Source organism: Aulostomus chinensis, chromosome 16, assembly GCF_037954235.1.
Source record: "Aulostomus chinensis isolate RoL2024-O1b breed Wild chromosome 16, RoL_Achi_v1.0, whole genome shotgun sequence".
Lineage (NCBI taxonomy): Eukaryota > Metazoa > Chordata > Actinopteri > Syngnathiformes > Aulostomidae > Aulostomus > Aulostomus chinensis.
The window spans coordinates 10,356,076-10,383,358 of NC_141335.1; the positions used below are offsets into that span (position 1 = coordinate 10,356,076).

At 40.5% G+C, this 27,283-nt stretch overlaps 2 protein-coding genes, 1 long non-coding RNA gene and 1 other non-coding gene across 5 annotated transcripts; 1 reads left to right on the forward strand and 3 right to left on the reverse strand.

Moving 5' to 3' along the window:
- Window positions 1-458: 458 nt before the first annotated feature.
- Window positions 459-1,305, reverse strand: LOC147247437 (uncharacterized). 2 transcript variants are annotated; one of them, XR_015109339.1, is made up of 4 exons: window positions 1,166-1,305; window positions 932-1,067; window positions 670-833; window positions 459-555 (listed from the first exon to the last, which is right to left on the reverse strand). It is a non-coding gene; the product is annotated as an uncharacterized LOC147247437 (long non-coding RNA). The 2 variants fall into 2 exon arrangements; XR_015109338.1 differs by having other exon boundaries at window positions 670-855.
- An 11,905-nt stretch (window positions 1,306-13,210) lies between these two features.
- Window positions 13,211-14,378, reverse strand: LOC147247438 (otoraplin-like). Its single transcript, XM_086180707.1, has 4 exons — window positions 14,141-14,378; window positions 13,892-14,031; window positions 13,605-13,715; window positions 13,211-13,504 (listed from the first exon to the last, which is right to left on the reverse strand). Exons 1-4 carry the CDS (start codon window positions 14,259-14,261, stop codon window positions 13,481-13,483), a joined length of 396 nt encoding a protein of 131 aa, XP_086036833.1. The 5' UTR covers window positions 14,262-14,378; the 3' UTR covers window positions 13,211-13,480.
- Window positions 14,379-16,067: 1,689 nt separating this feature from the next.
- gtpbp2a (GTP binding protein 2a) lies at window positions 16,068-27,202 on the forward strand. The gene is made up of 12 exons (XM_086180706.1): window positions 16,068-16,915; window positions 18,038-18,064; window positions 18,358-18,542; window positions 18,989-19,097; window positions 19,191-19,388; window positions 19,566-19,740; window positions 23,573-23,792; window positions 23,895-24,030; window positions 24,114-24,172; window positions 24,267-24,438; window positions 24,702-24,866; window positions 24,983-27,202. Exons 1-12 carry the CDS (start codon window positions 16,718-16,720, stop codon window positions 25,157-25,159), a joined length of 1,821 nt encoding a protein of 606 aa, XP_086036832.1. The 5' UTR covers window positions 16,068-16,717; the 3' UTR covers window positions 25,160-27,202.
- Window positions 22,417-22,499, reverse strand: trnal-cag (transfer RNA leucine (anticodon CAG)). The gene has a single exon. It is a non-coding gene; the product is annotated as a tRNA-Leu (tRNA).
- Window positions 27,203-27,283: the final 81 nt, after the last annotated feature.

Consider the following 27,283-nt stretch of genomic DNA (forward strand, 5'->3'; position numbering starts at 1 on the left):
GGATATGGGAAGGTAATTCAGGTTAGCTGTCATTTATAAAGTCTGGCATTATGCTGCTGTGATGTTTTGGTTTTTCTCCCTGCAGGGTGCAAGCTAAGAGGACACTGCTGAGATTGAAGCCAGCCTCAATTATAATATAAATCTTAAAGCAGACAACTGTTAACATTCATTGTGTCCTTTTGTCTGACAGCGGAATCGTCACGGTGTGCTATTTTCACTTAATTTTGGACAGGCAGCTAAAATTGGACATGAGAGCAACCTGAAATATCTGGTCCTGGCATATCTGGAGAAGATGTGAATTACATGGGACAATAACCTTGAGTGTACTATATATAAACAGACATTTGAAATCTGGGCCGTGATGGAAGCAGGGCCCCCATACAGATACTGGCAAGGATGTGATTGCTGGAGTCAAATCTAGAGCTGGACCCAAAAGTGCCAAGGAGAGGAGAGGATAAGGTGCAAAAAAGGAAATATTTATTGTAGGGAGGGGGATAAGGGACATGATCATGTCAGGGATTGGGGCCTGGTGAGGGTGGATCTGAGAGGGAGGCACTGGGAAGAAGAGACGAGGAGTCCAGGTAAGTCATGGGTGAAATTATGCGGAACAATAACAGGTTTACTCAGCAAGATCTCACAGTTCGACCCATCTACGACTTGTGAATGCACCTGGTGCCCGCTTGCAGGTCCAGAGAGGCTTTAAGCTGGAGAACGAGGTGTTCAGGAGCAGGTGAGTGGATTGCTTACACTTTCCAGGTGTGCCAGTGAGCGAGCGAACTCTCCCAATGCCGCCCTGCCACAAAGGAGGCAGGGTACAGGGGACCAAACTTAATCTAAAAAGAGCACAGGAGACAACTAGAAAAAAATAAGATGTGAGCGCAGGTAGGGAGACGAGGATCTAACAAAAACTGAAACTAGAAACTAAACTTACATACAGATTCCTCCAATGGCACAACAAGAAACAAGTAGGAAAACACGAGGGCAGGGAAGGAGCTCACTGGTTAAGAGACAAGGAAGAAGGCTCTGACTGATGAGGGCTGATTAACTGATGAGACACAGGTGATTCACTGAAAAAAAGGCAGAACAAGACAGGACGTGTAAAACACACAAAGACACAGGTGTCAGAAACACCACGCACAGAACAGGTGGACACAATTGCACATACACAAATCGAGTCGAGTTTATTCCGGTCAGGGTTCGGTACACAGGTAGTCAGTCCAGGGGTGCAGGCAAAGGTATCCGAAGGTCGATAGGCAAAAAGGCAAGGTCGAAAATCAAGCAATGTCAAACACAAGCAGACTGTGCACTATGATAAATGCTATAAAGGAATGCTGGGACGAGGACTGTGAAGTACAACCAGCTGGAGACGAGGACTATGACATGAAGTCATCAGGGAAGATGAGATGCAGGTAGGGGAGAACAATCAGGAAGCAGGTGTGACAAGATGGGGACGGGTGTACAGGAAGTGACTCTGGAATGGGGACAAAGGGTTGGTGATTACAAAATAAAACAGGAAGAACAAGACATATAATGTGAAATGTGCAGAAATGATGAAAAAACTTCACCGACATGACAACAGGAGCACAAGAAAACAAAGAGAATGACCCCAACACAAGAGAGATAATGTCCAAACTAAAAAAATCGCCCAGACGGGAGAGTTCATTGCTGTTATTTTGTTATTCTTGTTAGCCAACAGTCGCCATTAGCTCAAGTTAAATATATGTGGCCGGATCTCTCTGCATTCTGTAATCACAAAGAAAAGCCTCTGAGTTAAAGACACCTATTTGTAAACACATCACCAAATTTAAAGGGTTGAAGTTAGGATAAGTAAAGATGACCCAAAACAGTAAAACTGACAAACTAAAATGTCCATTAAAAACACTCCACTGTCACAGTCTCCAGCAGTGCACTTCTCACGCCTCACAAACTGTTACAGCAGTGCAGTGAGTAATGGTACGACCTTCTTTGTTATTTGAAGCAAATTCCTGGTATGAATTTAGTTTAATTAGAAAAGAAAAACAACTGTGCAAAGCACAGATTATGCTTAATCAAAACAATTAATTCCCTGTGTGCATTGCTTATTTCAAGGTGAGGATTCTGTGCTCCCTAATGAATGCACCACAGAGGAGAGAATTAAAGGACATGCAAATTAATGGGGATGAGTCACATTAACACAGACAGAGGGTGAAAAAAATAATCAGTGCGATTTGATTAGCTACAGTACATTTAAATATCAAATGTGAATCTACATAGACATTTAAGGTCACGTCATCCTTGGGGTTTTTTTTAATACCAGTTTGTAGTCATTTAAGTAATATTTCATTTTCTATGACACTACGGGACACGGTCTTTAAGTTCCTGTTGATGACAAGGTTGGCACATGCTGTAGCTGGAATAGTTTGATTGTTGTCAATTTGTAGTCAAATTGGAAGTTGGGATAATTCAATTTGACGGGGACTTTCAGATAGAAATGTTGTTTGGCTTATATTTTGAACCCATTTTCCAGCAGCTACAGTCCTGTGTCATATAATATCAATATCAACAAAAAAATGACTACAGGGAAATTATTATATATATATATATATATATATATATATATATATAAACACTTGCAATGACAAATAGCCTTCTTCATACATTTTTCATACATTTCACCTTGAAATGGTAATCTGATAAATGCTTTTGTTTTATCAATTTTTAACTTTTTGTCTACCGAGGGAGTACTCCAGGCCTTCCTCCTTTAAATGTAAAGGTAAATTACACTCTTAGCGCTATTTTTTTAGAGAAAGTTTTATATATATATATATATATATATATATATATATATATATATATATATATATATATATATATATATATATATATATATAGGCCTAAAACACAGATGATAGTCAGCTATCAGCAGGTGCCCTGGAGTTTACAGTGGCAAGCCTTTATGCTCAGCATGCAGGCAGATATTATGTTGAGAGTATGACTGCTGTTGTTTAATTGCTATGAATAAGGTATCATGCTGAGTACCCCCCAACATGCCAGAATCAAACACCCCAAACACATTTCTGCTGATGATTTTGATTGGCCACTGTAGGAAAAATTACCTCAGCGCTAATAATTCAAATCAAGCCTCCTGAGCTGGACCCAGTTCTCGTGTAGTCACGAACCTGCCAACTTTCCCATTTCCTTTCAAACACTCATTATGTTGTCAGCTAAGTCAGACACCTCCAATCTGATGTCAGAGCAATTGTCAGCCTCGGTTGCTGTCTGACGTTTGACTATGTAGTGTTTAACAACCTTTTTTTTAATATATCTGTAACGAGGCAGCCTGATCTTTGATGGACAACAGGAAATAATCACCATGTAACTTTGACCAATGTATCAAGCGCTGCACAACCAGCACATATACGCAGAAAAACGGACGAACCAGGAGACCTTGGCTTCATGATGACAATGCAGCTGGATCACGCATGCAGTATACCGAGCAGTCTCAGTGTGTGGGCTCTGATGCTCTTTCCATTAGGACATTAGTGCTAATGGTAATGGTATCTCCGAGGTTTCCAAGCCTCTTTCCAGTACTGGCCGACTAGCAGCCAAAGAGCACAGTCCATTAAGAAAGCAAACAATGGATATTTTTCATAGGCAGCACAGGGTAAACATAGCAACATATCATGGGTTTTAGCTTTTTAGCGATGCTGCTTCCAACAATAGGCAATTTAAGAACTCAAATAAATAGCCAGGAAGGAAGGAATGAGGAAATTTTCTGAAGGAAAAGGTGATCAAGAGTAAACATTTCCAGGGATCCGGGCGCAAAGTCATTAACGCCACCGCTTGACATTTATGCAACGGTTTCTGAGAACAAAGGTTACAATGGATGCAGAGAAATGTTGTGAAAAAACAATCTATGTGTGTGTGTGTGATGAGAGTGTTTTTCCATGCGTCTAAGCTGAAAAGGCCCCTTTGAGCGTGAACAGTGTGCACGTAAGCTGCAGCCGTGACACCTTTTATCAGACTCTTAACACACATGTGTTAGTCGGTGTCGTTTCATCCAGCCAGGGATTATGCAATGGCCACAGTCTCTTTGTGGTTCTGCAGACACGACAGCAGCGAAGCAATAAAATTGCTAACTAGGAAGTCGACGCCTCTAATTAACAGTTCTTTGTTGCACTGATTCATTTGGTGTTGCAAGATTTATGTAACTGAACAAAGGTCACTGATCTACATAATTTTTTATTGTTGTCCTTACACAACAGCTGCACTAGAGGATGTTCACTTCATCCTAACAGCTCAACTGAGCGGCTGATGATGTACAATCCTTCCTTCCTCACCTCTTTTACTGATCATCACTCCATTGTAAAGCCATCCTGAAAGCAAAAGTGTGTAAATAAACCCTACGCTGGCTATTCCAGGAGGGTCAATAAAACTACAAGCCCAAATGCATTTAAAGATCCTCATTGAGAAGCTCATTGTTCATTCTGCCCCTGCGATCTGTGAGGATACCCCAGCCAATCAATACAAGGACCATTAAGCTTAACAAACCTGGTTAGACTATAAAATTCCCACAGGCTCTGCAAAGCAACCATGTACTTTGAAGCCGCGTGCCCACCTGTAATGGCTTTATACTATATTCTACCACTTCAAAAACATTTATTACTGTACATGTGTGGGCGCAGATAACTGCTGCATGGAAGAAAAGCCTCCGACATGTGCTTGCGCTCGGTTTACACCACTGCGATTTGACATTCAGCAAATGGAGCAAAGCATGACGATTTATTTTTTCCCATTATGAGAAGTTCCAGATAGCAGTTAGTGTTTTTATCATTTTCACTCATGTCATTCTCGAGCAACACGCTTTGGATGGCTGCAAGACTGAGATATGGAGCTTGAAAGAAGCAGGACAAAACCTAATAAACCAACGTCTTATGCAGCACGCTGACACGGTACGTTCAAAATGATTGGCTACGGCTATGCAAAAAAAACCCCAAAAGAACACAACAATTCAGTGATCAAAAGTCACTTCCTGACAGGACATATGGCTTGATTTACCAAATGTGAGAAAGGTGTGACCCAATTTGAAATATCTAATATTTAATCACAAATCTGATCGAACATGAGACCATGATAAAGCATTTCTTTCTTAACTTAAAAGAACACTTCTATTTGGATATGGGTCTACAGCAGAGCAATGCAAATTAAGAACCCATCCACCTACATATGAAGAGTGTAAATTGAAATATATTGATTATGTATTGTTTGGCATTAAATAATTTTCATGTGAGTAAAATGACCACAAATTCCACAAATTGTACATTTTACTTAAATTTCAAACTTTATTACAAAATTATAAACTTTTCGCAGCACGTTGGTGCAGTGGTCAGCACTGTCGCCTCACAGCAAGAAGGTTCCCGGTTCGAGCCCCGGCTCCAGTGCGGGATCTTTCTGTGTGGAGTCTCCATGTTCTCCCTGTTCCTGTGTGGGTTCTCTCTGGTACTCCAGCTTCCTCCCACAGTCCAAAGACATCAAGAGAGGACGAGGCTGATTGATACTCTTAATTGACCATAGGTGTGACTGTGAGTGTGAATGGTTGTGTGTCTCTGTGTGTTGGCCCTGCGATGGACTGGTGACCCGTCCAGGGTGAACCCCGCCTCTCACTGGAAGGTGGAAAATTATTTTTATAATGCTTTTTATCTATCCATCCATTTTCTGTACCACTTGTCTGTTGGGATGGTGGTGGCTGGAGCCTGTCCCAGCTGACATTGGGTGAGAAATTATGTATTTTTAGTTTGTTGTTCCTCAATTATGAAATGGAAATGTTTTAGCTTACATTCTTCAGTCACAATTTTATAATGAATAACTTGTAACACTGCTCCTCCTAATAATAATGAGCAACTTAAGCCATTGTAAGCAGTGAAATAAAAAAAAATTATTAAATGCTCAATTTTTAAAAAAAAAAGTTGTATGATTACTGCCACCACAGTTGAACTGCGCTGCAGACTCCACACATTTAGGTCAAAAGAACATTTTTCTATGTGGTCATGTAAATATGTGAAAAACACACACACACACATCAAGGAATCCTGCAACAGACAATATTGTTTCATCTCTTAACTGCCTAACTTAGCCTGTGGTGGACACATATTAAGATGGACACAATGTTTGTCCCGAGAGGCTCCACTTTCTGGTGAGATGAGAAACAATAGCCAAACAAACTGCTGTTGAGTCTGAGCGATTATTTTATCTTGCAAGAGAGAAATTTGTTCAACACACAACGAGCATATGCTGAAGAAGAATCCCCAGAGTACAGAGTCACCTGTGCTTTTATACATTCTTTGTCGCCCCTGCAGATTAACTCCCACCTATACTTAAGGTTTTCCTTTTAAGGTTTATATGAACATGTAAATCTGCTGTCATATACAAGAAGCTGAAAGTGGGGTCTCATCAGCTTGCGCATCTGCTAGGTGTGAAAATTCTAAGAAGCAATCAACATAGCACTTATCGCTCCGTTGCAGAAAACAGGAAGTCTGGCACTAGACGTTTTCCAAACATACAACTGTCTCAAACTTATAGCCACTTGACCACAAAGTTCAAACATAGTGCAAATAGAAAAACAACACAAGGCTCAATTAAAGTTAAAAACATAAGAAAACACAGCATGATATTAAAATTTTCCATTACAAGCCTCACTGGCTTTGTAACAGGTAATTGGTTGTCATGACAAACACTCCAAATCTATTCATAGCTCAGCAACTGGACAAAAAATTTAAAAAAAACTTTTGCAAAAATATTTGAAGACAGGACATAGGAGACTGGGAGGCACAGTGGTGCAGTGGCTAGCACTGTGCCTCACAGCAAGAAGGTTCCGGATTTGAGTCCCAGCTCAGTCACGGGATCTTTTTGTGGAGTTTGCATGTTCTCCCTGTGCCTGCGTGGGACGAGGCTGATTGATACTCTTAATTAACATTAATAATCAGTGTGAATGGTTGTCTGTCTGTATGTGTCGGCCCTGCGATGGACTGGTGACCTGTCCAGGGTGAACCCCGCCTCTTGCCCATAAGTTGCTGGGATAGGCTCCAGCCCCCTTGTGACCCTAAACAGGATAAGCAGTAGAAAATGGATGCATGGATGGATGGACATAGGAGAGCAAGATATTGAGCCCCTAATTGCTCCTGATGGCTTTGCAACCCGAACAGTGTGAACCCCACTTCTCACCCAACATCAGCTAGGATAGGCTCCAGTGCTGCCCCCCCCCCCCCCCCCCGCAACCCTTAATGGATAAGTGGTATAGGAAATAGATGGATGGATGGATATAGGATATTTTTGTGATGGAAGCCTGCTGCCACTCAAAAACCGAGGTAAAAGAAGGCAAATAAAAGCCTGGTTCTTCTCATCTGCTCAGACATGATGCTGGTAGACTCCTCCAGATGAAATGGAGCTCACATTTGCATTACTTAGAAGAAAAAAAAAGCTATTTGAAGTGAATAAATATTGAAGGAAATGAAAAAGGAAGACAGTGAATCATATTCATTAGCATCACAGTGAAAAGCATTCTTTCCTCTGCTGGAATTCTTAATGTTTGCAAGAAAAAAAAACATGATATGCAGGCATCAAAAACAGCAGGCAGCATTCTGAACACATACTTATTCATGTTGCAGTAAAATCAATACAGCATGAGACATCGGTGAACTGACATTTTATAACGCAATGAATGAGTTGAGGACATTTTTGTTTCTTTGAACTTGCTCATCAGGATCGCTGGACATTTTCAGAAAGCTTTCAAAGCTTTTAGAAGAGGAGATTTATACCTTATCCATGTACCTGATCCATTCAGACAACCAGCATTTTAGAAGTTGCTCGCTTGCGGGCAAACCAGATGAAGCATCAAATGATAGTTGGGATCTGTTTGTTGCAAATAAAAAGATCTAAATCTATCTTAGAAGCAGCATTTATCTATAGATTTACTTCCTGTAGATCAGTTTAGAAAGTCAGCTGATGTTGTATTTCCTAATTTCTTTAAGCATTTTAGCTAACAAAGAAATTTTGTTACAGGGATTAAGATTTGAGAACCCCGATTAGAGAATTGTAGGATTAGACATGAAAGGCCCTGCAAGCTTTATTGAGGGAGGGGAGGGGTTTCAGTCTCCAATCATGTCACCTGATTCTACATTCTTTATCTTTAATTTCAGTGTAGTCACAATCAAAGCAAGTGAATAATGTTCTTTTAAAAAAAAAACACTTTGCATTTCTGCTCCAAATGTGTTATTTTGTGCTTTTGAGTCATTTATACCACAGAAACAGCCAGACTTTTTTTTGCAGCAGAGAACAGAAACCTGATGTTTGTTTTTTTTAGTCATGATCCTGATGACAACAGAATTGGATGTTTGTATGAGACATTTTAAGACTGTTCTTTTGTTGTTTGTTATATTTTTTGTTACCTTAACCTAAATCTTGCAGGCTTCAACTACAGGGATGTAACATATTTTATTTTCCAATGAAAAGATGAGGAACTTCCAACATTCTGGTCCTCGCTACTGAGATTTACTCTTCTGTATCTCTGTATTGTACAGTTAAGGAACATTCTAGGGAACTCAGCATGAAGACAGTGCAACACAGCTGCTATGTGCAATGTCCCCAATGATGTCCCTTGTTGTTGGAAATTCTTAAGAAACAATTGTTCATACTTTCATCCGATAACAGCTCTTACAATTACTTCCTGTTTACTTTTACATCATAGGATGACTGGTCAACAGCTCAGTGATGATACTTCATCGTTTCTTGATGACCTTGGTACCTGCTCCTCCAACACTAGAAACCCTTCTGTAGATTTAGCCGGGTCAAGGCTCACCATGAATGTACAAGAAGTGTCTTAAAATACCGGACTGATGGAAAACACGTTCTGACGCCTGCGTCTTCAGTCTAAACTCAAATCATGGTCAGAGTGAAGCGAGAGTGTGACTTGCTACCGGAAAAATGACCTTGGATCCCTGATGCGCTATGATTTGCCTAATAAATCAGAATTTAAGGAACTTTCTGTTGCACACTTAACAATCCCATTATGAATAATTAGACTGGTCATACATATGAAGGAGACCGGGCTTCTAAATCTCTCTTGTCACATACCGTAGTGCACAGCAAAATGGAAATGACGTTCCGTTATGTAACAATTTTCCTTGGATATGGAAGGTAGAGGAAGGATCGTTTGAGATGAGACAAGAAATCAAGAACAACATGTTGATGATCACTCCAACCTGATTTCTCCAAATGCAAAATTCAATTGTGTGTTATTTTCTCCCTAAATAGTTGTGCAACTTTCAAGTATTAGACACATGGGAGTCCTCCTGAGTTGTTTACAGGGTTGAACACACACCAAATGAAATCAATGGTTTCTTTGTGTGGTTTTGTGACAGAGAAAATGGGTGGAATTACACCAGCTTGTGCAATTACATGAGTCAGAGATAGAATGCAAACACACACACACACACACACACACACACACACACACACACACACAGAAAAGAGAAAGATAGACAAAGACTGAAAAAGATAAAATAACATGGTTAAAGGTGCACTTTATGCTGGCTGTGACTTTTTCCTTGAGATACGGAAATAGCAGACGTGGCGTGGCCGGTTGGTGGCTGGATATTCCTGACACAAAACAAGACTGACTAATGCAATTTGAAATTTAGACGCCATGGAGAAAGACACGTATGATCCTCAGGGTTTAGCCGTGACTGATTCATGTTGACTGATTGATTGATTTAGTTGAGTGACCTGGCATTTTCTGGCGCTCTTGAAGTAAATCTGTGACGACACATTATCTTTTCAAAGACAGGAAGACGTTAGAGCTTCGAAGTCAGTCACTACTTACTCAGAATTATTGGAACTGCCAAACAGAATGCGGCAGGGATGAAATTAGCACTCCCTTTGAATGAAAATCAATAGGATTGTTACATTAGATTTTGGGGCATGATGACATTTAATGTCCATGAAAAACTCTATAGACTTGTAAAGCTACCTGTTCGCAAGGCCTTTATAGAAGCACATAAAGAAAAAAAAAACTTAAAATAACATATTTATGCTGTGAAATATCTTAAAGTTGTGTTAACCAAAGACTTAATTTGAGGCATTTAATCAAAAGCCGACTGACTCTCAGATGACTTTCAGAGAACTTGACATCCAACAATGCAAACACCTTTACTGGTTTTAGGATTCATTCTCGCGCTGCTCTTCTTCAAGCATTCTACACACAGTACCTCTGAATATCTTGAATTTATGCAAATTAATCCATTTTTTAAAATCTGAACATTTGATGAAGTATCCAAGGTAAGCATTCGATAATACAGACGCTAAATTTCGTCTGGACACAGTCACTTGTACCCTTTCATAGTATTTGGCTGGAAACAGCATGCCTCTTGCACCTGACAGTTTGTAGAGCTCTTTTTTAAATTTGAGTCAAAACTCATTGCCGCCCAGAATAGAATATTCATTTTGTTTCTTTTTGGGTTGCCGGTTTTGTGTCCTTGTCTGGCTGAAAATTTAAAACTTTCATCTCAAACTTATTTTTCTAACATCGGGAGACGCATGTTGTCCTAAAAGTTCTTCTGATTTCATCATCCCTTCATTCAAAGCAGCTTGACAGATCCACCACCTTGATGAATTAAGCGGTTTACTTTTCCATTTTATTGCTATTAACAAAGTTAAAGTGCATTCTCGAAGAGTTGCGATTACTCTTTAGTGCTGCTTTTTTTCATACAGGCACAACTTATTTTATTTTACTGTACGAAAGCATTTTTGTTCTAGTTGTTCAGTAACGTTTTATTGAAAGATCTCATTATTCTGACATAACCTTAGCACACGCCACCCAGCCGAGGGTCTTGGAAGAGATAAGGACATGTGTTCCACCTGGTGATTTTAAAAACTGCTCCACATCCTGAACATCCTGAAGTTTTGCCTCACCCCGATCAAGGATCAGAGGATAGAGGATGTTGCATTGTCTATAGTTTGGGAAGTCCCTTGAGGCAGATTTGTGATTTTGAGCTTTATAAATGAAATTTGACGATTTGATCAATTGATTTCAAGGGATACTATAGGATGACTCAGTGGTGGAATAATTCTGACCACACAAGCGTGTCTACACACATGCAGCAGTTTTCAGTCCCTCGATGATAACAAATGAAGCTTTCTGTGTATCTCTGTAAATACCACTTCTTGTGTGCCCCCTAAGGGAAAAAAAGAGCTGTTTCATCAACAACTACATTTTCCTTGAGTCACCTCATGTCCAGAAACAAATATGTTCTCACTTCAAATGTTCCCCTGACTCACCTCATCCCTGCTCAATGCGATGTTTTATATTCTGTCAGTTGTTCTCAGACAAAAGTTGAATTATCATTCTTCCCTCATGTAATTGTGTGTTATCCCAACAATTAGCTGCATTTGCTTGAAACTATTTGTGTTTTCTGATTAGGAGCTTTTTAAATGTATTCGTTGTTTTTCCACAGCATCACAACACGTTGCATCAAGCAGACACACGGGACGTCAAACAGCGACTGATGATGCCTCGGTCTAAAATGTCACGCTCAGATGATATCCTAGCCTGAAGCGGTTGATTTCACAGCTCGACGGGGGTGCTGTGTGCTGCCACCGGCTGAGGTGTGGGTGGAACACCGCCGGATGGAAAAAAAAAACAAAACACAGCAACAGCATCTACAGTTGCCTGTGTTTGACAGCTGCTCCTTTAAGCTCAAACACACACAGGATGCACACACACACACACACACACACACACACATATGCATCAATCTTTTCTGTCACAATATCCATGCCTGTCACCATGGTAACACCATAAAGCTACAGTTGTCTGACAGAGGAGTGACTTTAGTAAGGAGTAAGTCACTCGTCAGGAGTAATGCAACTGTTTTAAAATGTGCTTATTCTTTCATCTCATCAATCACAAGCAGCTGTGGAGATGTACGGTCAACACCCGTTCTACTCGACAACCACTTATTGAGGTAACCTCTCAAAATTCTCTACTTTCCTCATATTTTTACTATATATGGTGAAACTGCTGCTACTGGTGAAGATGGGCCTGAGGAACACCCCTGAGGTCGACATCTATGTTTTAACAGGTTTGTATTGATCCGAATAGAGAAAGGGACAGGAGATTGAGCTAACAGGTGACAGCCTTATTTCCTACCTTTCTGCCTGAGGTCAAGGAAACAAAAATACTGTAATGAAAATATCCTGTTGAGTGGCTCTACAAATCGGTGTATGCAGCAGTCAAGTAACCCATGGAAGAGAAATAGAAGGAACATGAACTAAATTACCATGTCTGTTGAAATGAAACATTCTGATAATCCACCCCGGGGAAGGTTTGATTGAGATATTTCATTCTCCACCGTATCTTGGAGGGTTATGACGCAGAGAGAAGAAATAATGATGATGATTCAAAAGCAATCAAAAAAATAATTTCAAGTCATCATTTGGAAAGTCTTAACAGTTACAACAGTATAATCATGGCAAAGGATTTTAACATGAATCATTTAACTTTATCATAATACAAAGAAATTACAAAACATCTAATTATTTGGCAGGAACACACCAACGTTTGAGGAAATACGCTTATTGTCCAGAGTCAGATGACCCTTCTCTCCTTTATTCTGTGTCAAAGAGCTGAGACCCACAGAGAGTTAGCTTAGTCGTGCAGGTTAGCAGAAGTCATCGAGTACACTTTTCTCCAAAGTACTCTTTGCCAGCATTCATGGAATTAGAGCAAGGCATAACATTTTTTGTTGTTGTTGTTGTTGAAATGACAAGATTATGTAATATTGAACTACTTCTCAAACCAAGCGCAGTGTTCCATACAGCATCTCTTTCGGACAAACCTTGGATGTACACATCAGAGGCGGAGCCTAAAAATAGAAAGGTAAGAAGGACACACTAGTGCGCTTCCTGTGTGAGCTAGAGATGCTAATACAGGAAGTGCATTAGATACCTCCAACTTGCAGTTTAACCTTCCACTAACTTGAATGAGATTAAATGATCTAATTTAGAGGCTACTCTTGTCTCTCCACATGGGACCCATAGAGGATATCTGAACGCTTTTCATGAAAAATGATGTGAATATTTTACGTGTCATTAATTTGCGCAACGCAAATAATTAAATGAAACAATCTTTATTAACAGAATCAAGAGCTCTTGACACTGCAATAAAAAAAAGCAACAGCAGGATAAAGAATGAATTTATTGTACAAAAGATGATCTTCAACTTGTCAGCTGTTCAAAGCAAGCTAAAAAAAACCGAGTCAACAGAGTTTAAGAATGCAATTACCACTTCTGAAGATGCAATCAAAACAAATGATTATCTTTGGATTGACACGAAAAAGAGATTTATTCAGCAAATAAATGTGGCGTGTAAATCAGAGCAAGACGGACAGGAGTCAGCGGCGGCGGCGGCGGCGGCGGCAGACTCAGCGTGTGTTGGGCCTGTTACATCCTAATCACAGTAGAAATCCATGGCCTGCAAAAACAATCATTACATCAAATTAGGTAAATGTCAACCAATAATGAGTAACTGAAAGAAAGAAAAGATACATTGGATGCAGCGTGTGTTCACGCACAGTTGTGGGAATCTCCACTGTGTCTTGTATGAAACTGTGTGTCTCCTTCACCATGGTTGCAGGGAAGTAGCCAATTGTGCCCATCTGATCCACATAGCGATCACTGTAAGCCTGTTTTAACAAATTATAATACATTACATCATACAGTATCATTTAAAGAGTTCCATACTGGACTTAAATCATCTATCTCACTCCATGCAGGAGCTAAACATCCAACCAAATGTCCTCACTGACATATTATTTTAAGGGCTGCACATTCCCAACTGATTCCAAGTGTTTGCACGTACACTTCCAGACCAGAAGACTCCAGCGCCCTCCTCTGGTATGAGTTTAGAATACACATAAACCATCTGACCCTTCCTAATGTTGATGAATCTGCAATCAGGAGCGATGAAGTCATCCAAGGCCGTGGCCATGGAGAGAACATCTAAGAAAACACATAAGGAAAGAGAAGTATAATAATACCAAAGTGTTATCGAGTACATGCGTTCATGCCGAAGATGTCAACTGGACTTCTTTATGTTCGTCTGACTTACGTGAGCATTCTGCATCCCCACAACTCTTTTTGTCTGCTAGTTTATCCATGAGGATGGCCTTCGAGGTCTGGTGCAGCAGTCCCACACAGAGCAGAATCACTAGTGGATAGTTCATTTTCATTTCCAGTTCAAGAGCAGAACAGAAGCGATGATGCACTTGAACGTGTGTGAGTGGAGATGTGAATGTGGATATTTGAGGGAAACTGAGACTGTAAAAGTCTCAAAAACACTTCTCTCAGCCAGGACAGAATGGGCTGAGCCCCTACATCAGAGGTCGCCTGTCCAATCAGTGTAGAGTTGCAGAAATGTCACACTCCCCAAGTATTCACTCCCCACAGGGGAGTTGGCTGGTTTTTCTCTAAATCTCAGTCTATTTGCCCAAAGTTTACACTCACAGTTTATGTTGAGGGAGGGTCTGTGTTGAAATATAACACCCTTTTACTGATGTGTGCCACAATAACTGGACAGATGAAATGTTCTATGCAAAAGGCACCATAATAACAGCAAATATAATTATTCAAACAGAGATAGAATTTTTTTAAAAAAGCCTCTTGATTAAAAGTTCAACAAAGAGAAATTAGTTTTAACATATTTCTGATGGTCCTATGAACATAAGAGATCCAACTGAATTGTTTAGTTGAGAAAAAAAATATTTATTATTTGTAGGTAGATGATGTAAAAAAAAAACTCAAAGCAAGATGTTTTGTTTGGTAGGTTGACCCCTTTGTTCTGATCATCTTGCCTCTCCTTGATACCTACCGGCCACATTTGTCCAATCCGAATGACAGCCCTATGTCCTTGCTGTAGATCCTGGTGGTGTGAATCAGTGAGTCAATTTCTTGCTCATTCCTGCTTGATGTCATCCGTATAGAGCAGGTGGCTGATTGTTGCCACACTCCGGTATCGGTATCTGTAACCACTTCTTGTGATGATCTGACTGAGGGGGTTCAGGCCCATTCAGAACAGGAATGGTGACAGTGCGTCTCCTTGGTATGTGCCGCGCTTGATGTTTACTGGGCTACTGGCTTTGAGTTGGCCTCTAGGGTCGTATTCAACATCCCCATTGAGTTTCTGACGAAGGCTCTCAGGTTACTGTTGATGTAGTTCCACACTGTGTGCGGCACTGAGTCGTAGGCTTCCTTGTAATCAATCCAGGCGGTGCGCAGGTTGGTCTGTCTGCTCTTACAGTCTCGGGCAACTGCTCTGTCAATTAGTAGCTGGTGCTTGGCACCTCAGTGTTGGTGCCAATTCCTTTCTGAGCCCCTTTCATGTATTGACCCACGTGCCACTATGATACCTGACAGGAGCTTCCACGTTGTGGAGAGGCAGCTTATTGGTCGGAAGGAATGGGTCTCTTCTAGGGGTCCTTCATGATCAGGACTATCCTGCCCTGGGCCAGCCACTCTGGGTGCATCCCATCCCTGAGCAGCTGGTTCATCTGTGCTGCAAGGCGTTCATGGAGTGCAGTAAGCTTCTTCAGCCAGTACACATGGATCAGCTCTTCATCTTTGACACTCTGTCTTGGATGTCTGCCATTGAAATGGTTACTGGTTCTTGTTCTGGGAGGTTTCTGTGGTCAGTTCTCAGGTCCACTAGCCACTGTGCATCAGTGTTGAGTGATGCTTCTTTTTCCCATATGCCCTTCCAATGCTTTTCCATCTCAGCTCTTGGTTTTCATTATAAAATGAAAATAATTAAATAATTAATACTACATATGGCCGAATGTATATCTTTTTAAAATAACTTGTAGTCAATGACAGTTTTATTCTTTTTGAAGAAAAAATATCAGAAACTTTGTTGAAAAATGAAGATATCATCGTAAATGTCTTTTTTTTATGTAAGAGATTTCAGAAGTTCTGTAAAATCACACGAATTCCAATTCAACCTTGACTAACTGCCGCCAGTAAAATCGTATGAGACATGATCTTGACAACGTCAGCACACGAAACCTTGATCATATTTCAATAAACTTTGTTGGTGGCAAAATGAGCCTTGAGCTCTCGTGCATGAAACTAAAAACTGAGACACTTCCGTAAATACGTATGAATTAGGGTTAGTTAGGGACTCGTCAGTGTTTCAGAAGGTCACATTATCTCTCTGAAACGGATGACACCTGGTTGGATTTCCGGGTTTCGTCTTTGGAACGTAAACTTTCATCGGTCTCTTTTGTAAACAACTTCCTATTTCGTCTGATGCAAAGTGCTGCAAAGCGGCGTGTACATATATGAACTGTGTTGACACCGGAGCAGCTAGACGGGCTGGGGTTTAAACCTGTGGCCCATCAAACGCAAGGTAGGAAACCATGGAAGCCGCCCGCTCGTCTTGACGTGTAAAAAAAATCAAGCGCTCCTTTTCGAATTGAGTTCTGTTACGTATGTCCGCTGTAAACTCAAAACGATCTCCAGCGACGCTGTTATACTGTCCGGCCTGAAGAGTTTCGAGTGATCGGTGCCTTTGTTTTGATTTGAATGACTGTGAGCTACGACTTGCATGCTTCGACTGAGGGACATTTTACCTATATTTATTTATCCAGTTTGTGGAACGCTCATAAGTTATCGCAAGGTCCTCAAGTAGCCGATGGATGCGCGGGTATCAGATTTATTTGGCTCTGGAAATGGACATGGTTCCGGAGCTCAAGGTGTTGCATCCAACATCAAGTTGGGGAATGGACACGGAGGAATCCCCAAAAAAGCATCATCGAAGAGCAAGAGAGCAAAGGCTCGGTCCTTTCGCAGCTTCAAACCCAGCAACAACACCCCATATCTACCTCCAGAGGTAAGGGTCAAACAACCGCTGCCTGCCTCGGCACTTAAATTCAAGCTAATTTTGTTAACGACTAATTGTCCTCTCTGTCTGTAACATTTTACTGGGATTAGCATTTGTGTGCATGTGTAATGTGAGTGGCGGGGTTAGCTAGTCCACCATGGCTCGTCTCTGACCCCTCAGTGACACGTAGGTTAGCTAGTTGGCAACAAAAACGATAGGTAAAGGTTCATATTCGGCTTTAAGTAAGTACATGTGCTGTCGTGTCACCGCTGTGTATATTTATCGAATGTGTTAGTTAAAAGTGTCATTTTTTGTGGGCGAGAGGGCAGAATATAGCTAGCTAGCACTGAGGAACAGCTGTGTTTGTAAATATTTAACAGGGGGCGGGTGTCTAGTCCCCTCGGTCACCGTGTATCCGTCTAATGTTACTCCTGGCATTTATCCAGACAATGTTACTACACTGTAATGATATACTTGACCTATTTTATTAATTAATTTGACTTTCTCTCAATGTGATAGAATGTTGACCTCAAGCTAGCTAAAGCTGTCAGTTTTAACTTGTAGCCATACCGAAGCAGTTTGGATAAAATCACTGTGCATTTTAATATCAATAAATGTCGGTATGCATGATATTAGGTTGTTGTTTTTTTTTCCGATATCTACTATTTAACAACTGCTTTGGCAGGTAGCTAATCCCCAGTGTTTTTAAATCCATTTTACGTGATTCATTCAGTTTTTACATATTGAAAAATATGGTTGTGACAGGGATGTTGGATTGTTTATTTCCGATATTAAACTAATGCAATTAAAGTCTGCTGAACACGATGGTCAGTGTCCTCATGGCACCAAGTTTATAAAGTGGGGAAAGTTTTGACAGCTGATCAACAGTTCAAGCCACACAGTCCTGCAGGTTAATATGAGGCTCAGTTTTGAATAAAAACCAACGTTTTGGGGCTTTTTCTAATATTATATCATAAATCTGTGTAGCTGGCTAAGTAGTTCGTACGGATCTTATGGAGTAACGACTTGCAGTCGTGCACTGACAACCCACTAAGTTAATTTGCTTTTCTTTGTGTCTTCTAACAAATAACAATTTGCCCTTTTGTGTCACTGCTCTGTCTCTTGTCTTAGGCTGAAGAGGGGAATATAGAGTACAAGGTAAGCTGTCTTTCAAGTATGTCGTTGTGGTGAAAAGATATTTTGTCATTCTTTAAAGTTAAGGATAAGTGACAATGTATAACATACATGGAAATGTCAGCCGCGTCATGGCAAGGGTGCAAAGGTCATATTGTATATGAGTCAGCTGTATCTGACTGACTGTATAAAGGTATTAAATTAGTCCAAGTGGATTTAGTGTGTATTAATGTGGAAAACTGACATCATAGTGGATTACTGTGCTTAAACTCTTCATGCATCAAAGTTCAGAAATCAATTCTCCAATCTTATTCTAGCTGAAATTGGTGAACCCGACACAAAACCGCTTTGAGCACCTGGCAACACAAATGAAATGGCGCTTGCAGGAGGGTCGAGGAGAAGCTGTCTATCAGATTGGTGTTGAGGATAACGGCATGCTGGTGGGACTATCAGAGGAGGACATGAGGGCATCACTGAAAACCCTCCACAGTCTGGCAGAGAAGTAAGTCAAGGAAGTGTTCCTCTCTCGGATGAACTGGAATAACCTGGTTTGACATTCAGCTATCGAGTTAATGATTCATTGTTTCTCCAATCCAAACACAAATCAAAAATAGATTTGGTCTGATAAAAATTATTGCTATAAACAATACTATCGACATTTCAAGAGCATTATATGATGTATTTAATGATAATGTAATTCCATAATAATTCAATCCCAACCCTCCAAGGTGTGATTAATTACTAATTCACATTGTGGAAAAAATATAAAAATAGCCTAAATAAAATTAACCACCAAAGAATGTCGATGACTTTCACTTTTTCATGTGAAAAATAAAAACACAAACATGTAAACGTGCAAAATGATTGAGTTCATGTCTGTTTTTGCATGATAAGTTATTATGACAGGCCTACATATGTTTTTTTGTTTATTTTTCTTATTTCAATCAGAGTAGGGGCTGACATCACCATTCTTCGAAGTCGAGAGGTGGACTATGACTTTGACGAGAGTCGTAAGATTGCTGAGGTTCTCATTCGAAAGGTTCCAGATGACCAACAGGTGGGAGTGGCTGTTGTGATGTCATGATGATTTCCATTTGTTTTTGGTCATTTTTAATATATTGCTATTTGTGTGGGGGGTGTTTTCTTGCAGTTCCTGGACTTAAGAGTAGCCGTACTAGGTAATGTGGACTCGGGCAAGTCCACTCTGTTGGGGGTTTTGACACAGGGTGAGCTGGACAATGGACGGGGGAGAGCGAGGCTGAACCTCTTCAGACATCTTCATGAGATCCAGACGGGACGCACATCAAGCATCAGCTTTGAGATCCTTGGCTTTAATAGTAAAGGAGAGGTGAATAAACACCCTGAGAATAGATTGTGTTGAAATAATTCTAAAGATATATAAACAAATAAAGGTGCAGTTACTGTGTATAAAATGGCAGATACATACTGTGAGCTTTTTGTTTTTGCTTTTTTTTTTTTTCTCTATACAGTTTATTCCTGACCTCTTCATATGTAATGTTCCCAGGTTGTAAATTACAGCGAGTCTCGGACAGCAGAGGAGATTTGTGAAAGTGCCTCTAAAATGATCACATTCATCGATCTTGCGGGTCACCAGAAATACCTGAAGACAACCATCTTTGGCCTCACTAGCTACTGCCCTGATTTTGCTATGCTGGTCGTCAGTGCAAATACTGGCATTGGTGAGTATTAATGTCAGTGTTTAACAAGAATTTTAGAGCTTCAGCTTCATTGGTCGTTAGCAGGAGACCAAGACGTTTACTTTTTAGGGTTCTTGCAGGGAATTAAAAAGTCTAAAATTTGATCATCTGAATTTAAGGCTTAAAAAGTATTAGATTTTGGCATTAGATCATATTATTATTATTATTATTATAGGTCTTAGATAATATTTTGGATTAGGAATTGGCTTGTGTATTGCCATAAGTTCTCTATATCATGCTAAATGGGAATGGAAATAAATCCCCACAGAACCAACAGTCAAACTTTGCAGCCCCTGTTGGATTTATCATCGAACACCCAGTTAACGTTTGCACACAAAGACACCAAGTTTTGGCTAGTCTGAACTACATTTTTTTGCTTGTATGGCTGTGATTTATGTCTAAAAACTCCAGTTAAATTTCATGTTTTGAAACCTGTAGGAACCCTGGTTTTATATGTGAAAAACACAACCAAAGCTTTTGAAGGAAATATTGTTCTGAAATGCACTCTGTGAAATTTGTTCAATAAAAAGAGACGGTTGTGAAGAGCGGGATTTGAACTCACACCTCCAGGGCAGACTGTAAACAGTGTCTTAGACCACTTGGCCATCTTGACACAGCAGAGGGTGTAAGGGATCTGGTATATGACTCGAGGGAGGGGCTCTGACAAGACCAGCCAGTAGAACCAGATAAGAATACGCTGTTAATAGCTGGTGACCTTCAGTGGAGAAACTCTGCCTGTTCTGTACATGAAACTGTTAATAGCAATAACTGTAAATAAGTAAAATCTATTAAAATTTGTTGTTCCTTTTTGGCACCAGCATGGAGACAAATAACTGGCATTTATATTCTCTTGCTGTTGATGGACTTTTACATGTAAAAATAGCATGACTTCGTCTATATTTTTCTTACCTCACCGTCTTGTCAAGTGAATGAACTTTGCCTTGTCTCGTCCTGTTTTCACCTCCACAAACACATGAACATCCCAGTAAACAAACACAACACGCCCCCTTCACATCCTCCAACCCCGCAAATTCACTGAGTGTATCACTCACTGGTGGTTCAGTTGGTATAAACAAACACAATGTACTCCGAATCCTCTTGATTATTTTGGATGTGATCAAAGTTGTGTTCGGTGGCATGATGGCATCGACACTGGAAACTGATGTTGGCTGCTCTTGGATTTGCCAGAACACGTCACAACGTTTGCACAAAATCCGACCGGTTAATGTGAACTTAATCCAGCATTTTGATTTTTAAACAGAAAATGCAGGTTGAACAGGTCACAAATAGACAGTTGCATGGCCAGCCTAACACATAGAGGTCATGTGTATTCTCACCTCATCCTCACTTTGTGGCTGAGCACTTGGCAAACTTGTGATATCTGAGCTTATGTAACACACCAGACGTTTTTGCCTGCCACTACTGCTCCCAAAATATCTCAAATACCATCCATTCATGTAAGAGTCCTCTGACCTACAGGAGCTAGGCCCTGTGCTTGGTATTTGGTGAACCTGACACCTGCCCAAGGCTCACTGAGCATCTGAGTATGTATCATCTTCAAAAGTGCAATCATTGAGTTAGAAACTGGGTAAAAAAAAAAAAAATTTTTAAATACAAAAACTCTGGATACTCTGAGAACACTTCAAAGGTTTTAGTCAAAATATTCCAAACTTGCAGGCAGTCTGTCTTGTTTTCTCTCGGTTTTGCTCTGTGGACTTCACCTAAAGACAGCGACATGTATAAAAGGAACAGTACATCTTAGTGAAAGGGCAAGTATTCCATGTACTACTAATGGTAGCAGTAACTAAAACTTGAATTTCAATCAACTACCTATGTATGTTTTTTTTTTTATGTCTTCTAATGTAAAATTATATATAATAAATGTCTCCCACCGTGATGACTCTTATAACATAGCTAGCCATTTGCATCCAGCTGTGAAACCTGAGCTGTTGAAACTGGTTGAGCTGGCAGGATGGTGCTTTGTTTGCATTCATATTGTTGGTCTGCCTCTTTGTATGGACGCGATGTGGTAGAAGCTTTGAAAGTAGAGCATAGTTTGTTTTAAAAGTTGGTCAGTGGAATTAGGAGGGGGCTTGATTGAGTACGCGGCCTCTTTTGGTTAATCTCGATTTGCTTTAATATCAATTTTCTATTTGATCAAACTGCATAGCTTGTCATTAATTTGAGTTAAATATAGACTAGCACATTTTCTCTTTTTGTTTTTCATGGGTAAACATACTTTTCAAGGAATTAATAACCATGAAAAAGTCCTTCAGAGGCATCACGCAAGTTTATAAGTAAAAAAATATGTATGAACCCTACTTGGATCTTTGAAATGTGCTCTCAAATACATAATTCAGTATTCCGTACATAATTAATATACACAGCTAAACAGTGAAAAGTACATAGGAGTACATGCATGTTCATGTTCATAACACAAGCAAAAGGACGTGAATACTAGCCGGTAAACAAGACTTCAAATGCTGCCTGTAACAATCTTTATAAGCATGCTGCCATCTACAGTGTAAGAGTGTACACTACAGAGAGAGCAACAGTGAGATTTATCACACAGGCTTCAATGGTCTCACACACCAGTTTGTTGCATAGATACAAGTAGATTAAGTGCCACGCTCTTCAGCGTTAGTGAAAATTGTTTCTTGTCAGAAGTGGGATTCGAACCCACGCCTCCAGGGGAGACTGCGACCTGAACGCAGCGCCTTAGACCGCTCGGCCATCCTGACATATTTGTCTACCTCGGCTCTTTCTAATTCTAGCCTGAGCCATATGATGGGTGGAGGGGTTTGGATAACAACGTAATTCTAACCTGAGCCAAGAAGACGATACTCAGTACCTAGGACTTTTTTTTTCATAAGCATAAATAATATTTTACAACTGCAAAAAAGACAAACAACTGAAATACGGAAGAAGACACTTTAGTAGTGTCTTAAGAAACATGTTGAACTAATTATAGCTGGACAAATGATTAAAACCCATATTTATGCATTGATTCATATTTTTTGCTTCCTCTTTGGATGCCTTGTAGGCCTAACTGTGTTTGTGTGGGTGTCTGCTCCAAGATAGGGCATGCCGGGTGAAATGGGGTCAAGAATGAAGACCCCTTTAGCCATGCAGCTGGCAGAATGAGGATATGGTGTTTGAAACCCACGTGCTACAGCTTAAATTTTGAAGTAGGGTAACAGATTAGTGTTACGTATATGTTTCATCATAGGCTGAGATCAATCATATGAGTTAAAAGCAGTACTTAACCCAAACTGAGTATTTTTGCATGTAAAGTACTCTATAAATAGGTGTCTTGAGATCAAAAAGACGTTTTTTTCCCTCTTGCATTACTGTTTTTGCTTTTGCTAATGACAAATGATGGTTGACAAAAAGTGCAACTGCCCAAAAACGACCGTTTCTAATCTGTCAGGCACATCATCCAAGATAAGTCATGCCTTTCTTATTTAGCTGTATGCTCAGTAACCCACAAACACTTAGATTAGCATGAAACAAAAAATCCCCACTTCCCCTCTGTGTTGAAATGCACGTCTGTGGTGCAGTATCACTTACAGGATGTGACTGTAGAAGAGTGTTTTTGCAAGTCTTGCTGTGGAGAAAAACTTAGTTTTGCATATCATGTTACAGAAGTGTGGTACTCTGCTTGGCCTCAAGTGAACAGCTAGAGTTGCAGCGTCCTGCACTGCACTACTTGTATCAAGCTGCTGTTGCTCAGCTAAACTACATGATGCTGTTTTAGAAAGCAGTGAAATGGACCTCCAGAGTCTGAAATCTAATATATCCCTTCCTCCTCCAGCTGGCACAACACGGGAGCATCTGGGACTTGCCATGGCCCTTAAGATGCCCATCTTTACCGTCATCAGTAAAGTAGACCTGTGTACGCGGACCACCGTGGAGCGTACGGTTCGGCAGCTGGAGCGATTTCTGAAGCAACCAGGCTGCAACAAGGTGCCCATGGTTGTCAGTAGCACAGATGACGCTGTCACAGCAGCACAGCAGTTTGCCCAATCACCAAAGTATGAAACGTTTAATGAGTCCGTTTAAGCAAAATAGAAGTGATAGCGTCTAGCTTCTGTTCTGTAGCTTAGCTGATCATGTGACTTTGCTCTCCCTGGCAGCATCACACCCATCTTCACCTTGTCCAGCGTGTCTGGAGAGAATCTGGACTTGCTCAAGGTTTTCTTCAACATCATCCCTCCTCTCAGCAACAGCAAGGAGCAGGAGGAGCTCATGCAACAGCTAACAGAGTTTCAGGTCAGGTTAACACACAAGCTGTCGGCCGACACATCACAATTACATGTGCCGTTTAAAAACAATAAAGGTTTTTGCTTATTCAGGTGGATGAGATCTACACGGTGCCAGAAGTAGGGACTGTGGTTGGGGGGACATTGTACAGGTCTGTTGGAATTTTTACTCCCCTGTGTTCCAGCTGTAGTTTTAGGGTGGTTGTACAAACTTTCCCTGACCCAATATCATCTTTGGCTGCACAGTGGAATTTGCCGCGAAGGAGACCATCTTATCGTGGGGCCTACAGACTCTGGCCACTTCCACAAGTTGACTGTTGAGAGCATCCAAAGGAACCGTTCGGCATGCAGGGTCCTGAGGGCAGGCCAGGCTGCCACGCTTGCTCTTGGCAACTTTGACAGGTCCCTATTACGTAAGGTCAGTCTGGAACACTTTTCCTCTACTCTGACTTACTTTTTAGTGTTTTCCCGATTATATCAAGGTTTGTGTAAGTGTAAGCTCAGCCTCTAAGATTTTGAAAACCCCTGAAATAGAGGATATTACTGATAAACATTAGAAATTCATATGTTTTACTTTGATTGCGCTAGATGGGTGTCATTTGATATAATAGAACGAATCAAAACAATCTTTAATATGATTTTTTTTTTTTATATACTGAACATGTGTTTCTTCGCTCTCAGGGTATGGTGATGGTGAGTCCAGAGATGGAACCCACTATTTGCTGGATGTTTGACGCTGAGATTGTGCTGCTCTTCCACGCGAAGACCTTTCACAAGGGTTTCCAGGTCACTGTGCACATCAGCAACGTGAGACAGACTGCAATAGTTGAGGCGGTGCATGGGAAGGTTAGTTCCTCTTCCTAGAAACAATTATACTTGTCTGAAAGTACAGGCTAGTACAATAAAATCAGTACTTTGTCCACCTAATTTAGATGAATTCTTTTGCTTATGTTCCACCACAGGAGGAGCTGAGGACGGGCGAGAAAGCGGTGGTTCGATTCAAGTTCATCAAACACCCAGAATACCTGAAAGTGGGAGCGAAGGTGCTCTTCAGAGAGGGTGTGACCAAAGGTATCGGCCACATTACCAAGTTGCAACCCTTCTCACAGTACCATCCGTCCCAAACTGATAAAGTCTAAAGTTTCTTGAAGAACCGCAAAGAAAACACCGTCCCACCTCTAAGTGCTTTACAGACGAGCTTCGGCTTCCTCCAAAGGCCAGTCGACACTGTTCCCTACACAGTAAATCACATTACAGGATTATGTTGTCTTCTTTTTTTAAACAAAACAAAACAAAACATCGTCCTGAACATTTTAACAAACTGCTGAATTTTTTAATCTCTCAGATACTGATGTTTTGAGTGTTTTGCTTTCCTAGGCAGATTAAGTGTCAAGAAAACATAGTTGCAATGCACAGACTACAGAATTCACACATTTGCAAGGTGCTGCACAAATAGTTTACACCTTAATGCACTCCGAAGACACACACACACACACACACACACACACACACACACACACACACACTAAAGACATACTTGTCTCAAACCTGCACTGAAACATACATGCCATACACTTTTGGCAGACAATTGTTTACCATCTCAGCAATTGCACGTATGGACATGATGGTGTATTGGGTGTCCCTGGTGTTGTTACTGTCGTTGCCCCACAGCAGCTGGTGGATGTCACCAGCGTAGTGCCTGACTGAGGACAAACCTCCGATCGTACTGTATTTGAGTCAAGCTTCTTTTTTTCTTTTTTTTTGTAGTCACTGCTTATGAATTATGTTCAGATAATATCAGAAGCAATGATGGTCATTTGTGGTCCTCACACACGACTCGTCAGTCATTCGCGAAGCCAATTAATCCTGCTTCCATGCTGACGAGGGCACTTTATATAAGCGAGGGCGAGCATCGTGGGGTATAACGAGAGGGGATATTTGGGGCCGATAACGACATTAAGGATTTTAAAAGTGTCAGATAACTGATTAACTGGCCGATATTTTTTATTTGTGTGTCTGTTATAATATTTATACACATAGAGAGAGAGAGAATATACATGCATAAACACTTTTTTTTTTTTTAATTGCAGTTTCATGATAAATAACTTTTACAGTCCAAAATAACATCAGCGTAGCACCAGAGTACAGCGCACTCTACTGGACAAATAATGCAAAGATATTATTTCCTTTTCTTTTTTTTCTTTTGGTGTTCACATCTTGCATCGGCCGGCCAATTAATCAGTTTGGCCCTAGTGAGCAGAGTTACAACTTTTATGTCAGTTTGCCATGATGTTACACCTTCACCTTGCTTTGTTATATCGAAATTGTTCAAGAATTATGTTGTATTCACAAATAATGCCTCACCATAGAGGAGTGAGACGATAATGATCTCACTTCCGATCTTCTAAGTGCTTTAGTTACTCAGGTCAGTTGTTGCAAAAGTTGGCATTCCACTCAGAACGACTCGCGTGGAGGTCTTATGTTGCTGGTTGGGGGGAGGGACGGGAAAGAGGTTAAAATAAGAGTGTTTCTCCCTAAGAGATGTTTGTTTATACATTATAGAGTTTATAAAGCTGCCAATGAATGTGTTGGAAGTTCTCAGTTTGAACGCAAAGAACACTGCTGCTGTCTCTTCACGTCACTTGCTAAATGTGAAGGGGTTTTAACACCGTGCCTGACGGAACTGCCTTCTGCCACACACCCAAAGTTTTCCAGTTCAGTACAAAATTCTACTTCCAGTTGGTGCTACTCTTTGGAGATGACAGCTAATCGCTACACTGTTCAAGGCAGCCGTCGACCTTACCTGTCTCTTCACTGCATGTTGATGTCATTTATACACAGGTGATTGTTTCTCCCACCGAGACCTGTTTTGTTGCTATGCACGGTCAGTTTATGTGCACTCAAACCAAGAATGCATTTCAACCAAAAACTTAAAATATTTTATAGCATTGTATATCAGATGTTAGTTTGTTTTATTGCATCTGATGACTATTTTGTAGATCTTGTAGTTGTTTTTACAATCATTCTTCTAAATGGCACCAATGCATCGTTACTTTTTTGAAATAAGTTTTATGACTCGTTTATTTTCAATTGAAAGTATAATATTTTTTGATCGTTTGGGTGAAATGCACTATTTATGTACAGATCCAATTTGTGTATTATGGTGTACATGAATAAAACTTTTATCTCCTTCATCTGTGTTCTCTCTTTCCTTAAAAGACGCTCGTTTGTCTTCATCGTGAAACTTTCCTGGTACCAGATCT

What these genes read in the sequence shown, in the direction of transcription:
- LOC147247438 (XM_086180707.1), bottom strand. Translation starts at nt 14,261, where the DNA reads ATGAAAATGAACTATCCACTAGTGATTCTGCTCTGTGTGGGACTGCTG. An exon ending in TGGGGATGCAGAATGCTCAC is followed by an intron (nt 14,032 to 14,140) that starts GTAAGTCAGACG and finishes GTGTTTTCTTAG; the next exon opens with ATGTTCTCTCCATGGCCACG. An exon ending in GAGTCTTCTGGTCTGGAAGT is followed by an intron (nt 13,716 to 13,891) that starts GTACGTGCAAAC and finishes TTGTTAAAACAG; the next exon opens with GCTTACAGTGATCGCTATGT.
- gtpbp2a (XM_086180706.1), top strand. Translation starts at nt 16,718, where the DNA reads ATGGATGCGCGGGTATCAGATTTATTTGGCTCTGGAAATGGACATGGT. An exon ending in AGGTTCCAGATGACCAACAG is followed by an intron (nt 19,098 to 19,190) that starts GTGGGAGTGGCT and finishes GTTTTCTTGCAG; the next exon opens with TTCCTGGACTTAAGAGTAGC. An exon ending in ACAGGTCCCTATTACGTAAG is followed by an intron (nt 24,439 to 24,701) that starts GTCAGTCTGGAA and finishes CTTCGCTCTCAG; the next exon opens with GGTATGGTGATGGTGAGTCC.